Source organism: Festucalex cinctus, chromosome 14 (assembly GCF_051991245.1).
Source record: "Festucalex cinctus isolate MCC-2025b chromosome 14, RoL_Fcin_1.0, whole genome shotgun sequence".
Lineage (NCBI taxonomy): Eukaryota > Metazoa > Chordata > Actinopteri > Syngnathiformes > Syngnathidae > Festucalex > Festucalex cinctus.
The window spans coordinates 13,021,780-13,039,356 of record NC_135424.1 but is presented as its reverse complement, the minus strand read 5'-3'; the positions used below and the strand labels follow the sequence as shown (position 1 = coordinate 13,039,356).

The 17,577-nt window shown below is 39.0% G+C and overlaps 1 protein-coding gene across 1 annotated transcript in view; it reads left to right on the top strand.

Moving 5' to 3' along the window:
* The window catches only part of cdh23 (cadherin-related 23), a 175,308-nt gene that overhangs the window by 91,570 nt on the left and 66,161 nt on the right, over positions 1-17,577 (top strand). The window contains exons 10-13 of the mRNA XM_077495780.1: positions 599-711; positions 3,391-3,579; positions 7,761-7,910; positions 8,335-8,493. Of these exons, the coding sequence (XP_077351906.1) occupies positions 599-711; positions 3,391-3,579; positions 7,761-7,910; positions 8,335-8,493 (611 nt within the window). The remainder of the gene's footprint in view (positions 1-598; positions 712-3,390; positions 3,580-7,760; positions 7,911-8,334; positions 8,494-17,577) is intronic.

Here is a 17,577-nt window from a genome sequence, read left to right as displayed (position 1 = left end):
GTGGAGCTACCGAAATTTACTGCAGCATTAAGTCTTTGGAGTTTGGTTTTACCTTCTATCTTGAGCACACACAAGAATACAAAAAATGAGCAGCATTTCTATAAGTAACATAAAGTAAGGTGCCATTCTAATTAATAATTAAAGATTGGCCTTGAAAAAAAAAAAAGGTAATTCGTAACAATCTATTTTTAAAATGCTCAAAAATGAATAATTACCGGTATGCTAACCGTGAGCTAACAATAAGCATGATGCCTTTCCCATTATATAAAGTAAAGCTGGTGGGGGAAAAAAAGTGCATCAGGGAAGAGGCTCGGACAGTGAGGGATGAAATAAGCGGATACAGTGTGAACAGGTTAGAAGCGGTGGGTCAGTCTAAGGTGGAGTGAAGAAAGGAATCGCAGCAGAAGCTCCATCCATATTGCATGAAAGAGAAATCCACATTGCTCGTCCACCACCACCTTTCACTTCCAGAGGCTCTGCGCTGCATCCCAGGGGTTCTGTTGAATTAAGCACAACGCCAGGTCCCGTTTGGCTCTCTGACTTTCTTATCTCTTTTTCTCCCTCACTCACCATCCATCCTTTCCGTCCTTCCAACTAGGGAACACCAACAGTGTTTTTTCCCTGGACTACATCAGTGGTGCCCTGACAGTGAATGGCCAGCTGGACAGAGAAAACCCACTCTACTCAGCAGGATTCACTCTGACTGTCAAGGTGAGCTGATAAATGGGGGTGGGCGTGAATGTCGTGGGAGAGATTGTCACATCATGGAGTGAGCAGATGTCACGCAAGTTTGTCTCAATCGGAGCTACGGATGATTTTGTGTTGATGCCTTTGACTCAAATGTTCCTGTTTTGTAGTCTTGCTAATTAGAAAAAGTTCTCAAGATCCAGTGGAATCTCTGAAGTCATACACAATGTGTTATGGGATGGTCAAAAGCACAAGTTAACCCTCTGTTATTAGTCAAATTTAAATTCTATAAAACAAGTGACAACCTGTGGGGTTGCTGGACAAAAATATTGGGACACTACTTTGGTTTTCTTATCATGTACCTTGTAAAATTTACTGAGAATTTTTGAGTAAATTTACTAGATTTTCTCCCAAGTAAATATTACTCCTTTTTTTTCCTTTTTCTTTTTCTCTTTTTTTATTTATTTTTTTATTTTTTATTTTTTAACAGTGTAGAAGCACCTGTGGCTAAACGGTGGCAACCATTGAATCCCCAGAATAATTTTTGGCCCCCACCATTTTTTTCCCCATCCTCCATGAACCAGAAGTAGCCTTCTAACTAACAAACTGAAAGTCAAACAAACCCAAATACAAAGCTCTATATTTGTTTTTACCTTTACTAATAGTATAGCCACAGGTGGGCGTGTCATTAACTCATTCACTGCCAGTCCAGAAAAAAAAAATGAATCTTTGACGTCTTAAGCCGTCTATGGCAGTGAATGTGTTTAATGTTGCCAATTCGTCATTCGTCAGCCATCGATCAGTCCATCATTATTTCAAGCCGGACCAAACTGTCATTGTTATTTTAACCGTGCTTCTGTCATCGCTAATTACAGTGCGTCGGCGCTATTTTAGGAATACTTCATCAGTGTTTTGTTTTGTTTTTTGAATTAGGTACTGACCTGGTTGCTAACAATTCTGGTTTGATGGATGTAAACCCACGTCCATCTCTCTCTCTCTTTTTTTTTATATTTATTTTTTTATTTTATTTTTTAAGTTTCCTGTCATTGATCAGAAAAACGGCATCTGTCAGTGACGGATCTTTCATCGGTAATGATGGAATGCCCACCTTAAGTACAGCTGTGGGTGGAAGTCTGTCCTCATCATTGTTGTTAATTACGATCATTATGGCATTGCCCTAACTAATAATCTAATGGTCGCCTAAGAACTTTGCACAGTACTTTACTTTCATTGGAAATCCAAAGTTTAAAAATTCACTTTCAAGGTCAAGAGTTCATCTGACACGTGTAAGACTGATAGATAATGTGCTCCCGCACAATTGTCATCCTGATAATGTGCCCAGGCATTTGTGGTTTGATCCTTTGATAATGTCCCTTTTGCAGTTTTGTGAGCAGTAAACAGCCTGCAGTCTGTCCAGGGAGGGTTTGTGGAACTGAGTAGCACAAGATAAAGGAATAGGATTTAGTGCCCTCGCTGATGTGAAGGGCTCTTATGTTGCGCCCTCCCTCTCTTCTTTGTCCTCCTTTTTTTGAAGTAGATGCTGTCTCTCAATTCCTCTGTCCCTGCCCTGAGCTTAAAGTGTATCACGCTTGCCTTGCACACCAGCATCTCCTCAACTTCCAACCTCTGTTTTCCTTCCCCCCTCCCACCGTAATTTCTTTTCAGCCACAATTGTGCACGATGCAGTTTTCGCAGAGTGCAAGAGGGTGCGTGAAATGGATGTCGAAGAGCTGCTGAAAGTGGCAAGATACACAATCCGAGAGCTTTTGTTATCAATGTGACTGCGATGTTAAAGTGTAAAGTTCAATGTTGTGTTGAGTCAAATCATTTGCACTTGAGCTGCACAATAATGGTGCTTATTAAAAAACACCTATTTGCACATTTAGGAGCTGGAATGTTCATACAAAGTTGCATGTGAGTGAGAAGCCAGTAACTCTCTCGCACGCTCTCTGGTTTAATACAAAAAAAAATAAAAATGATGCTTGCAAACGTATTCCAGTCTTAGTTCATCTTTTTAATTGAAATCAATAATTACGAAGCAGAAAAGCAGAATAAGTGAAAGTGCTGGAAAAAAATGTCACCCAAAAATGTATTTATAAGATATAGATTTTTTTTTTCCTCCTACATTTTCTCTCTGCTTATGCTTCCTTGGTGGTGCTGCTATTGATTTTTGTAAGGCGGAGTAATACAACTAATTTTTCAACTTCAGGCTAGATAATACTGAGATTATGAAGGCAAAGTGACATTGGGATGATTGAGGCTATACTACCTTTATTATCTGGACACAAGCAGTATGCTCGACTGATTGTGGCACTCCTCTATCAACTATCATCAGACCAGAGAAAACCCAAGTCCATTTCTATCTTTCTCCCCTCCTCCCTTTTTTTTTCTTTGCAGAATCTTCAATACTGAGACAGCCAGAGAGAGAAATTGTGTAATTAGGTCTTCTCAATTGGACTATTTTCTCTTAAATCTCATTGTGTCTGCGTGTGTGTGTGAGTGAATTGGGCTACACGTGGGGGTCCTCCTTTGGCCTCACTTTGAGCCCTCTGATTCAGCCTGTGCTCTTTTTGATTTGATAAACGAAAAGCTGTAAATGCCTGTCTAAGATTGTGCGCTGACAGCTTCCATCAGAAATTGCATTTAGTGTGACGTATTGTGTCTCTTGTCTTCGTCTCGTCATCCGATGGCCGCTTCCTTCAGGCCACCGAGCTGAAAGAAGATCGCAGTCCATCAGCCGCTTCGGTTCGGACCACCTTCACTATCCTGCTTATTGACAAGAATGACAATGCCCCAAAGTTCAACAGTTCCGAGTACCGTGTCCGCATCACTGAGCTTGCCCAGGTGGGCTTTGCGCTGCCCCTCTTCATTCAGGCTGAGGACAAGGATGAGGTGGGTTGATTTTTGTCGCTGCATTGTTGACTTGATAATGTTGTCCATCAATAGTCATCATTTAGACATTTTTAAACAGCACATTTAATGTTCCTGCCACTTACCATTAGCCTTATCTATTTCTCAGTCAGTCACAACACATGCACACACTCGGTTCACTTTCAGCTTTCTTTCACTCTGCCTCGTTCTCAAATGCCGCGCACATGCTTGCGCACACAGCCGACACCTGCGCATTGGACTTCACTACAATTTAATTTGCTCTGGAAGAGATGGGACAGAGCATCAAATTATGCCTAACGAGGAAAATCAATCACAGAGGGTGCAGATAAGCAGAAAGCTAGTCAACTCTGATTGATTTAGGCACAGAAGCAGTCAGGGAGGAATTTGTCAGATAACTACAAGTCAAGTGGATGGTGGGGAACGGTAGAGAGGAGAACAGAGGCCGTAAAAATGAGGAAACTAAAGGGAGCTGCAAGGGAGCAAAGTTTAAATAAGTGATGCACTGCTGCACGGAAGAGGATTGTTTACCACGTAAAATGGGTTTCTACAAACACAATTTTAGATCAACCTATGTTATCAAATTTAGCCCCAAATCGAATTATTTTGTATTGATTGCAAAAATATGGACATTTCAAGGCGGTATCCCCAACCTTTTTTTTTTGTGTGAGAGTAGTACCAAGTTTGAACATAGTTTCCTGTTAAACTTTTTATAAAACATTGTGTTGAAGCAAGAACAAATTTGAACTATTGCAAGTAATTTACCATAATTCCTAGAATAGTTATGTTATGTGGACAAATAGCATATCATAAGAATTCATTGAGACATACTGTATGGCTTTATATAACAGTGTAGCGGTGGAAATTCATGGTAATTTCTAGCAATTCCGATTCTAATGCTTATCGATCCTTTTTTTTTTTTTTTTTAAAGCTTTATTTATTCAGGTGCAACAACTGAGAACATATTTTCATTTGTAATGCTGATATGACTGCATCAGCAGAGATTTTATCAATATCAATGTATGTAAGAATATTCAGCAACAGAAAGAGTCCCGTAGTTTGTGGGTTACGATCTCCCTACTATTCTGGCAGGAGGGTTTTTTACTGAGTTATGTCAGTCTGTAGGCTGTACGCCTGCTCCTTATAGGTAACAATCACTAAAGCCCAGCTTGAAGAACAGTACTACAAATCTTATAAATCAATTGATAATGTACATTAAATAATTGGTATAGGCACCTATCAATATTTAAGACACTTTAAAACACATCATTACAACGCAACAAATGATACCTATTGATTACATTTCTGGTAATGGTAATCAGGGTTGTAAAAGATTTAGATTTTTTTTTCATTAGTTTTTTATTTATTTATTTATTTTATTTTTTTATTTTATTTTTACTGGTAGTCTGTTTAAAATATGTCAGAGTGGGTTTATTGTTTTTTGTTTTAATTAGGTTTTTTTAATTCTTCATTTTATTTTAGTTTTTTTTATTATTAATTTTAGTTTTTATTATTTAGTATATTTCTTGTGTGCAGGATTTATAAACACAACAAACAAAAACAAACACAAGTAATGTGTAGTAGAAACTTTTTTAAAACACAATTTTATCATCAACAATCCGTAATTTAAATATTGATACTGTATAACAGTCCGCTGGCATTGAAATACAATAAATGCAATGCGCTGCTTCTAAAGTTAGATGCATCACAACCCGAAAATCTTAGCTATAGGAATGTGTTGCTTTCTAGCCCTTGTTTGCCAAGTTGCCAACTTCTAAACTGGATTTGCATTCCCACTGAGAAGCCACTTGCATTTACTGTATCTGTGACCCACAGTAAAAGATGGATGGATGGATGGATCTAGTTAGTTTTAGTTTTGTAAATTTAAAATGTTTATTTTTTTTTTTACGTTCTAATTTGTATTTTATTTTTAGTTAATTAAAATATCTTTTTTCCATGTCACCTTTTTTGTTTTCGGTAACTATAATGACCTTGAATGGAGTAAGCTGTGCTAATGCTATGTTAATCTTTCCTGCTTTTGTCACATGACTTTGGTCAGAAGATGTTTTCTCCATACTTTTCGTGATTAACTCTTAGTGAGGCAGGTGGAAAGGAACAACAAGGCACCGATACACTGTCAAGATGCGGCTTTATTAGCTCCACAGCTCATTCGAACTATTTATCACTTTATAATCACGGAACAACCATCCAAATCACCTCGACATCAAGGAATGTAGATCTCAGGAATGCTGAAGATTGATGCATTAGTTTACACGTGCATGGTTTAGACGTTATTTGTTTTTGTTTTGATTTGCTGTCACGATCTGGTAAAACCCACATGTCAGTAATGATGTGCAAACTCATTCACACTCCGCTACACCTGCTCAGGAATCTTACGTTCCTCTAGTCCAGGGAATTATGGGCAGATGTTTTATTTTTGAGACTATGACACAAGTGGTAGTTACCTCTCGCTCACTCTCTCTTTGGCTGTTAGTTCTTCCATCCGTTCTTCTGCTTGGCTGGAATCTATAAAACTTTTTTCAACTGGAACCTGTCAACAAACTTTGTGGATGTCACTCCTGACAGGGTATTTTTATCAGGGGCTTCTAAAGGCTGAAGTAAATGGACGAGCAATTATATTTATGGGCAGTTTGAGGTGACATCCCTGCATATTGGATGGTCTTTTAAATAGGAGCCATCAGCCACAATGGTTCTCACACAGATAAAAACAAAAACAAGGGGGCTATTTGAGCTGCCAGCAAAATACCAATCGACCAGTGCACTCATCTTCCTCTGTCTGCCACGGTGGTGATGCGACCGGCTGCCTTGCAGCTTTCAAGAGGGTGGGAGGTGGGAAGGGGGGCTCCAGAGATGATTTCGTGGCTCAAGGCAGCCACGGACCTCTCATGGTTGTGCTGTCAATTTGACCCGACCGTGATTTAAATTCATGCTTTTTGTACTTGAGGGATTATCCGTGTTTGAAAGACAGACTAAGACATTAGGTGCTCTTTTTAGAGGTTATTTGGAATTTCATGTCAGATCGAAAAAGTATTTCTACAGCATAGTTAATGATCGTAAAGTGCCGACACGAGAGCCAACTCAATAGTTTGCAAAAACGCCGTCCCACATAAAGTCGGCAGCATTTTGTGAGCCAGAAACAAATCCCCGATGTACGTTTCTGTATTTAGGTAGATAGTCACGGTTGTCATCAGCCATCACAACATCTCTTTCTGCTCATAAAACACTTCTTAAATGCATTAAAACAAACAGAATCCTATACTTTGATATGTGTCCAAATGTAGAAAGAATAACTTTGGCGACTGTCCAAACTAAATGTCCAGACAGGGAAAGTGGAAACAGAAAGTTTTTTGCAGCAATATGTAGGCACCAGCTTTCATCCTCTCTCTACTCTACCAATGTGTTAAAAGTTGCTTGAACACTTTAAAAAAATTTATAAGCCTGTAAAAAACTGATCAGCTACAACGCTCAAATATTTTTGACTCCATAAATAGTTTCACAAGGACTCGGGTTCGAGTCCAGGCTCCGGCCTTCCTGGGTGGAGTTTGCATGTTCTCCCCGTGCCTGCGTGGGTCTTCTCCGGGTACTCCGGTCTCCTCTCACATTCCAAAGACATGCATGGCAGGCTCCGAATTGTCCCTAGGTGTGCTTGTGAGCGTGGATGGTTGTTCGTCTCTGTGTGCCCTGCGATTGGCTGGCAACCAGTCCAGGGTGTACCCTGCCTACTGCCCAGAGCTGGCTGAGATAGGCTCCAGCGACCTTTGTGAGGAATAAGCGGTCAAGAAAATGGATGGATGGATAATAGTTTCACTTCAGACTACCTGTTTGACGAATACTATATGTACCTACAACTGGATGCTACTATACTAGAACTGTCTCGGCTATAATTATTTAGGCTATTATAGCACGTAAATGCTGAAATGTAAAGTAAAAAAGTTTTTTCTTGGTTTGTTTTTGGAAAAATATGAGTTTGTTGCGGCCTTTCTTTAAGATTCATCTTGTTCAACCATAAATCATCTATAAAAAAAAATGTAGGCTACTATAAACACAGATTTTATCATCCGTTGTCATTGAATATATCAATATGTCTTCCATCATACCTTGTGACAATTTCTTTTTTGTCTGATTATATAATGCTCTGTAAACTCTTATCCTTCTTGTGGCAGGGTGTGAACAGCATGTTCCAGGTGTTCCTGACAGGAAACAATTCTGAATACTTTACCATCTCCCCGACGGCCGTACAAGGGCGTGCCGACATCAGAATGAGGGTTGCGATGCCACTAGACTACGAGCGCATCCGAAGCTACAGATTTTCCGTAAGTTTCAAAATTTCAGCACCTAATACGATTTGTATTTAACTCATTCACTGCCAGCCCAGTTGAAATGGATTTTTGACGTCTATAGCCGTCAATGGCACTGAATGAGATTATAACCAGAGGTGGGTATTCCATCAATATTGACGGAAGCGCTGTCAAACCGTCAATGACGAATGACCATTTTTTTGACGATTAACGAATGACAGGACACTTTGTTACATTAAGCATTGCCATTAGTGGGTTTTCAAATTCCGAATTACCTTGATCTACACAAAACCCATTTCCTATCAACAAGAAAACTTGTAAACTACAGTTTGAGTCATTTAAAGCTCCTTAAAATACTTATATCTCATTGACCTGTCAGGTTAAATGTTTAACATGTAAATGATTGTTGTAAACACCCTCTTTATTTCCTTCTTTTCAGCTCTACGCCAATGAGTCCATGTCTGACCATGTGGGATTCGCCCGCATTTTTATTGACCTTAACAATGAGAATGATAACAGGCCCATCTTCAGCAAATCTCTCTACAACATCAGCCTCCCTGAAAATACACCCAGCGGTACCTCATTGCTTCGTATCCTGGTGAGTGTTAAAAGAGTAGGGGAAGTCAACCTTAAACATTTCTTGACAATAATATGTTATATGTGACCGCGCTAGTCTAAACTTGACATTCTGATTAATATTGCATTTGTGGAATATGATTTATGCAGCAAAATCCAGCTATTTTTATCCATCTAAGGTGTCGGCCATTTTGCCATTTGCTGTCGACTGGAGATGACATCACGGTTGCTCAGGGCTCAGGCAACGACCAATCACAGCTCACCTGTTTCTGAAGCTGAGCTGTGATTGGTTGTTGCCTGAGACCTGAGAAACTGTGATGTCATTTTCACTCGAGAGCGAGTGGAAAAATGGTGACCTTTTGATATTGATAAAAACTGCCCCCCCCCCCCCCCCAAAAAAAAAAGGGGGCGTGAGGCTCCATCAAGGGGCGCGCGTTTTACCTATTTTTTACCTATTTTTTTATTTATTTATTTTTTTTCACTGTCCTAGAATAAAGTGCAATTGCACCTCCACTACAGTAGGGGGCAGTGGCGCTTGGCAGAGTGTGCACAGGGAGCATTCGCTCGGTGGTGTAGGGGTTTTGTTTGCACTGAGCATGCGCGCTTTGCACACAAAAAAATAAATAAAATAAAATAAAAAATCAGCACAAATTATTTTATATATTTTTGTTTTTAATATTGTGCTCTTGAGTTAATGTTGGTGATCAGTTTGAACGCATTATTATTTATTGATTTTATGTAATTTTATTTTACCGTATCATATGGTTTGACATGGTCAGTCAAAAGATTTTAGTGTGAACAGGTTAATGTTATTAAGGATTTAATTTTATTTTTTAATTTCAGATACACTTTAAATCTTTTGTGTTACAGTTAATAAAGCTATTCTTTGTTGTAAGTTGGTCCATATTTCTTTTTTTTTTATTCTCTTATACGTTAATACAGGTACAATGTTTTGCAGAGGTGTGCTTATAACAATTTTATAGACAAATGATACTATTTATAGTCGCGGAGGGGAGGGGGCGCAAGATGTTTTCTTCTTACTTGGGGGGGGCATGACAGAAAATAATTGAGAAGCACTGCACTAACTCAATATTAACCACAATACCATATTTACACTCGTGGGGCTGCATAGATCATGTTATTGTCAAGACATTTTTTAGGGGGTTGACTTTCACTTTAGAAAGTCAATTTGAGCATAAATTGAGACGAGATTATCAATATTCAGACTTTTTGTAACATTTTTGTTTGGTGGTGTACTAAAATCTAAAATGGGTGCCCATAGCTCAATAAAGTTTACACTGGTCTAAAGGAAGGAAGTCATGTTTTTAACTCACATGAATATTTGCATGGCTTACTTCGGATGCCAGATGCCCTCACTGACACAAACCACCCACTGATTTGGGTTTGGGATCAGCACTATCGAACTCCATTGGCTGGCTGTTGTGGTGGAAACACCACCAAAGTGTATCATACGCTATTATCAATGCACCAAGTCAGTATGTTAGCCAAATACACAATACAGTACACATAGTAAAACAAATAATAATAGTACTCTAAAAGGGGATTCATATTATTGTGAAAGTAGGAGGGGAAAGCATATTATTATTATTATTATTATTATTATTATTATTCATTGACAGTCAACACAACCAGCCACACCTGCATTCCACTTGATTCAAGTGCAAAACCCGCTGTGTGAAAATCAATAGTGTTTATAGACTGGTGCTCATGAAATGGAGATTGCAGGGCAATCTAATACCCGATAAGTCTGGCTGATGTTGGCCTGCCTGAGAATGGAGTACTGTTGTAGTGAGTGTACGGAGAAAAATATGTGAAGGCTCACAAGTGAGGTCTGTCCAGGTGAGATGAGGGTGTCCATTGTCTGACCGACTCAAATTCACTGAATACAGCAGAAGACACAATCCAAACATTAAACAGATGTTGCCCACTCATGGCGAGCTGTTCACGAAGAGAGCGCGATGGAAATAAACTCACGCACACACACATGCTATCTCCTTCAACTCCCTCAAAGTCAACACATGGCTAAAATGAGACAGTGTCATTGTAGGGTTTGTGCTATTAGTTAGCCCACATGATTACAATCTAGTGCTGTGTGTGTGTTTGGCCGGTAATGTGTTTGCACAGATTTGTTTACCAGTGTGGGTCTGTCATAATTTAGCTCATTAGTAATTTAGACAGTGAGTTACAACGCTTGCGATGCAATGAATGCAGCAGGCAGTTTATGTTCATGCTGCCGTATGATTAAAGCGACTGTTCATCCTGTTCACCCCCCCTTATGTCTTTGTGGTGGTCACGAGGAATGATTTGAACTTGAGGTAGGATTTTTATCCATCCATCCAGCTACTGTACTGGATGTAATGTTGCCACTGTACTGCAATCAATCAGGTTTGTCCTGTAGATGACAAAACTAGCCAAAATAGTGTCGCCTCGCAATTCTGTAAAATATCGGATTTTCCACACTATAAGGCGCACCTAAAAGCCTTCATTTTTTTCAAAAGCTGACCATGCGCCATATAATCCAGTGCGCCTTATATATGGATATATATTGAGCCGCAAAAGGTCTCACTGTCAAGACGCTATCGGTGACCCTGCACGATCGGTGACACGCATGCACAGAAGATCCCGCCATCTTAGATCGCTAGCTAATACTAATACTTTACCTCAGAGAAAATAATAAAACAGCTGTTTATTCATTTTGGGAGTGAATGGAGTTGTCAGAAAGCTGGTTTGTAATCTATTAATAAAGTTTGACTGACCTATCTGACTGCTTTGTTGACATTCCCTTTAGCGCAGCACCATCTAATGGATGCGTAACGTAACCCCAGCCTCTACTATAGCACCTTATATATAGAAAAAGTTTTAAAATATGTAATTCATTGAAGGTGCGCCTTATAGTGCGGAAAATCCGGTAATAATAATAATAATAATAATAATAATAATAATAATAATAATAATAATAATAATAATAATAAGTGGGAAATAAATAAGACCTGGCAAATAAAATTGTAATAAAAGAAAAAAATAATAAAATAAATAAATAAACAAATAAATAAATAAATAAATAAAAGTCATAAGAATTGGATTTAGATGAAGTCTAGCATCTACACTGTGAACTGAACATCATAAGAGTGCATTGTCACCACACCATTCGTCACGTCTCCTTAATTGTCCTCCATGGCTTCATTCTCTGCACTCGTCTAAATGTGTTGAGAGGCCCAAAGGCGCCAGATGTCTGTGAGGCGCAAAAGAAGGTGGCCAGATGATTTTTATTGCAAAAAAAACAATGATGACTCTCTGTTTTAATGGTCTGAATGTCCAGACATAATAATATCTATACAGTGACTTACTGCCAAACTAAATGGCTTATCATTGCAATAAACCTTGAAGTGGGTGTAATGTCTGGAATTGTGTGCGTTTTTTTTATAGTGTATTTTGTTGTTGTTGTTGTTGTTGTTGTTGTTCATTCATTTAGCTTTACCTGAGTAGAGGCAGATTTTCCTCTGCTTCAAACCACACTAAAAAGAAGGAAGCAAACAATTAATGATAAAGACTATATGGATATATATATGGATTTGTACGCTTTTTTGTACATGCTGAGCTGTATCCTCTAACTGTAGTGCTTGAGCATCGATTGGTTAGAATTGTTCAAAAATAGTCAGGTATTTTTTAATTTGACAATTCAGATGAAAATTGGACTTGTTGCTCAGGTGTCCTCTCTAGATAATGTGCACCTTTATGTTTAAAGAGAGACAAGAAATAAGTGTCACATGCTACACAACTGCTCTTTTTACCTCACAATGAATGTTATTACAGTCAACAGGTTTGCACTGTGTGCATTTCGGTAGCTGAGAACCATTCCGGGAGTTTGGAGAGAGGACTCCAGATAGGGTGGAGTCTGGGTAATGTTTATAAAATGCTTGATACCCATGCTAATTGGAATTATGCATGTTGTTGCCAGCTCTTCTCAAAAGTGCCCAACAAGCAATCTGATAATGTTGCTGAAAGGCTTGGTTTGGGTTAATATTCATTGCTCATCTGATCAGAGCTGATGTACAGAGGTAGCTGATGCATTTTGTAGTGCCCACTTCTGCATCCCCGTGGACACTTACGGCCAACACATAAGTACACACACAAACACAGCTGTTTAATATTTATGCTTTGCAGTGTTACTTATCAGTATAAATATTTATTGTGATTTACTCTTTTGTCTCTATCCGTTCCTCTCTCACTTCATCTCTTTGGGTCTTTTTTTTGTTTGTTTTTGTTACTCTTGAGACTTTAGACATTAGCGGTTGCTAATGTTAGTTGAAATCAGTGTGATTTTGCAGAGGAGGGTTACAGACTATTTCTCTTCTATCATGTTCATTGTTTTTCAATTGGAATGTGAGTGCTTTTTGGCTGTTGAATTTTGGGCTCTTCATGTGTCACCATTGTTTACACTATAAGATTATAGTTTTGCAGTCACATTAGCAGTATTTCAACCACATCCATAGCTGAGTCTGATTGGTCCGTGTACTGTACATGCCTTTTGTTCTCAAAGTTCTACATTACTTTGTGGCATTTGGACAAATTTCAAGCTTGTTGTATATTTCTAGTGCAAAATAACACATAGGTGTCCAAGTGCAGAACATACAAATACATCAACAGCAGTAGACAATATACAGTATGTAAACACCACATGAATAAAACAGAATAAAACTCAAGCCTAAAACTTTAGTTCAGATCAATTATTGGTCATCATGCAAACTTAAAATGTTTTGTGAAGAGAAGAGTTTTGCAAGTTGCCGCTGATTGTTTATGGATATGAAGGAGTTGTAAGCTGTATCTTGTGAGCAAAGGTGACATTGAGGTGACAGCAAGGGGTTATTAGGTCGGAGAGATGGAAGGAAGATTGACCATTGGCCGAGCTTGTAGGCCAACAGTAGTACCTTGATGTCTGATCAAGCTTGAATAGGTAACCTAACCAATGAAGGTGATGTTTGCATGACAGGGGAGTTTATTTTTTGGCCCAACTACCAGAAGCTCACTTTTTGGAGTTAAAGTTGTGTGACTTCCAGCTTGTGCTGGCATACAAATAGGATACGATTTGAATGATTTTTGAATGGTCACCAGGAGTGTGAGGTATATAGATTTGTCATCTGCATAACAGTGAAATTGAATACCATAATGGTGAAGAATGGATCATAGAGGAACATGCATTGATATATAAAGAGGGCCAAGAACTGAGCCTTGTGGAATCCCACATTTGATTTTACTGTACAGTAGTCAGAGAGAGAGAGCTTCTATGGGAGACACGTATTTGGAGAAGAGTTGATAGACCACCTAACAGCATGGGGTGGTCAACTGAAATGCTGTATGAAGATCAAGTGAAACAAGAAGACGAGCTACAATCAGCTTATAAGGAGGTTGTTTACAGTAGTGAGGGCAACTTCAGTAAAATAGCCGAAATGAAACGTTCCAGGGAGATTGTTAGAGTTGAAATGGTTGGTTAGTTGTTTGAAAACTATTTTTTCCAGGACTTTGGAGAGGTGGGAGGTCTCAGTCTGTGGTTCTCGAGGACATCAGGATTGAGGTTTGGTTTCTTGAACAGTGGTTTATTTACAGTAGATTTGAATGAACAGGAAATAATAACAAAAGAGAGCTGATGATATTAAAAAGATGGGTGCCACGTGTCCTGATAGTGGTTGGTTGGTTGGTTGGTTGGTTGGTTGGTTGAGAGACGTACCCTTGGACTGCTGTCAAGACTGTATCAGAGTAGCAGTACAATTTACTCCCGCCAGTGATGACTGTTTTTCAATAGTAATAGCTTGAGAATATATCATACATCAATGATAGGTGTTGGTGTGCAGATCCCTTGTAAGGGGGTTGATAAATAAAAATAAAAAAAAACTCTAAGAACATGTTGAATTAGTCTCCATTTCATTTGTTGTGACAACATATCAAGAATGAATACAATCCATTTCCAAAAAATTGGCTGATGTGCGGTTTAATCATGTCACTAAATGGCACATTGCCGTTTAAAGAACATCCCTGCCCTAGTTATGGCTGCATGTTAAACATGTCTATTGTGACTGTGTCATGTCTTGACGTCAGTTCGGCTCCCTCATCATTCAGTGATACTGCTCCTACCACTTTGTCCCTTTTATTCAATGTGCATCTTCAGTGTAGTCACAACTCTCTAATCTCATTCCTTCATCATTGAGGACAGAGGCAGAAAGAGAGGGGGAGGATGAAGGCCTTTCAGCAACACGGAGCTGCCAGCTGCTTTAAGCCTTTTCACTGGCAGCTCAAACTGGATCTCCAGTTTGTGCGTCCAATACAGTCCCCCACCTTTTTCTTTGTGCCTCTTTTCTTTTTTACTGAGTTAAAGGCTATTTTTTACCACTTCACATGTGCTTAGAATAATTATAGCTTCCTAAACATAACAGTGGACATTTTCCCACTGCCACTGTGTCATCTGAGCAAACCAATAATACAGCACCCCACAGCATGATTTAGTCTAGTTTAACACTTGTGCAGACTACAAGGCAATCATAAATGTAATGTTTGATTACTATCTGACAACCTTATTCAAACCCATAGTACCAACAGCCTTATATTTTCGGAGAAAATGTATGCAAAATAAGACACTGATTTGCACCAAAATTGAATGGTTATTTTTTTTGGTCCATGCCACACCTTTATAAGATGTGTTAACTCATTCACTGCCCAGCCCAGTTCAAATGATTTTTTTACGTCTAAAGCCGTCAATGGCATTGAATGAGGTAAAATCTTTTTTTTTTTTTTTTTTTTTTTAAGTTTTTTATTTTACTTTTGTCACTGTCTCAGTTTAGCTCTTCATACTTGGGTCAATTAGTAGTACCCAGAGTTCAAAGTAAACATGGTGAAGCTGCATTTAGCTGTTATGCTGCACACAAATGGAATAGACAGAAGGACAAATTCTCAGCCTAGATGTCTGGCTCAGTGATTTTCAGCAACTGGACATCTTAACTGTGACGGGAGGGATGCGTTTATGTTTGGTATGTATTCTAAGAAATTGTGTTAAAATAAACATCATCCAGACTGACTATTTGGAGTGGAGTTCATCTGGGTTTTGACAAAAGCGTTGGTGACCAATAATTGATGTAATTGTTCACACCTCTCAAATTTTCAACAATTTTAGGGGCCAATCATTTGAATACCATTCCAACAACATAACATAGTATAGCAAGTACATATCATGTACATTGACTGCATATATTAGAGTGCTCGCCTGGAAATGTACAAATCAAGCTGTCTAGTCAGACACGCACACATTGTGTGAACCCACACTCATTACAGCAGTGTACACGATCACACAGAGGGCCACCATTATCAGGCTTGTGGACTCACACATAAACAGGTACTCATATATAGTGAGACATACACGTACTATAAGTGTGTTTGCCTGCTGGCCTCCCCTCTCTGATGGAAGAAACACATCATTTAACCAAACTGGTCAACTGAAAACTAATTTCTCTTTTGTAGTTAGTGCCTGAGGCCCCGTGGGGGTTTTTAGAGTTTATATTGGCAATCAGCAGCTCACTGACTTTTTGTGCACCAACTCCTTAACAACTTTTTTTGAGAAAGAATGCTGACTATAATTCTTCAGCGCAGTGGATATTTTAACCATTTCACAAACACAGTGCAGTTACATTCAAAGCACAGTAAAAGCAATCTTTACAGCATCTACCTAAAATGTGCTTGCATGCATCTCAAGTTGAAAGTCTTTGGCTTACAGTTGGCAAAGTGACTTGTCCACACTGTCATGCTGATTGTTCAGAGGATGGGAGTTAATGACTGATGGGGAGGGAAAGAAAAGATGGCTATCGCCTTTACTTCTTAACCTCGCACCCCTCTCTCGATCTGGCTCTCGCTCTCTCCTTTTCTGTCTCTAAGGCAAGAGGGGCACGAAAGCTCCCCAGAGGAGCTTCTGTCGCCGCCTCGATAGCTGTCACGCTAACACCCCCACTGCTATCATTGGAGCACTTATGGGCCTGTCACTCACCTGGGAGAGAGGGAGCGAAAGAGAGACAGAAGCATCAAGGGGAAAGAGTGTGCAGAGGAGATATGTAGAGGGAGTACATGGGGAGAATGGAGAGCGGCGGAGTGGAGGATGCAATGCGGAGAGAAAGAGGGTGAAGACAGAAGGAGCGGGGGAGAGATAAAGGAGGAGTGGGAGAAGAAGGGATGAATAGAAATTCAAGAAGAAAGAAAGAAGGAGATGAGTTGCATTTAAGGATGAGCTCTTTGAGACACGGCAGATGAAGCCTCAGAGGTTAATAAAAGAACCTGACTGGAGTTCCAAAGACTTCGTATGTATTTGGTGTCCCTCCTTGCGAGTTTGCAGCATGTGCTTCAGTGCATTTGGCAGCAAAGGGATTTGGACATTCAAAAGAAACATTGATTTACCATCCACGATGATGCGGAGGGAGATCTCAGTGAATATACAGGCTTGAGCAGAGCAGTGTGGTGACTTTTTTTTTTTTTTTTTTCTTTAACTGGAAGGGAAAAAGCTGCAGCCTTTACACTCACTCTCTCTGAAATTGTGATAGAAAGTTTGAACATAACATTTCCCACAAGAATATAGGGGTCATTGAGAAATCTTTATATACTTCATACTACACCGGGGAACAATTTCACATTTTTGTTGTTGTTGAGTTAGATTTTTATGCTGAGTAAGACTAAACATGGCATGCTGATTTCAAAATGGCAACCAGTATGTTTCTAGCACATCTCCACGCTTCCACTAATTAACTGTAGTAAGACTGTAGTAAAAAGAGCTGATCATGATTGGACTCAAGGTCAGTGCTATCAATAGCATTGTAATGCTGGCCTTTTATCTTAACCTTGTAACTATGGGAATCCTGTTGCAAGTTTGATTTTAATTTATGCTTGTTTTTGTTTTTTTTCCAAAGTTTGTAACTACGTCTTACTGTTTTTTTTGTTTTTGTTTTTTTTACATTTACATACATATGCATTTATTTCATACTTTTTAAGAAAGTGGGAGATATTATACCTCAAAATCTTGACATGAAAAACTGAGATTTTAAATTCCTCACCTAAA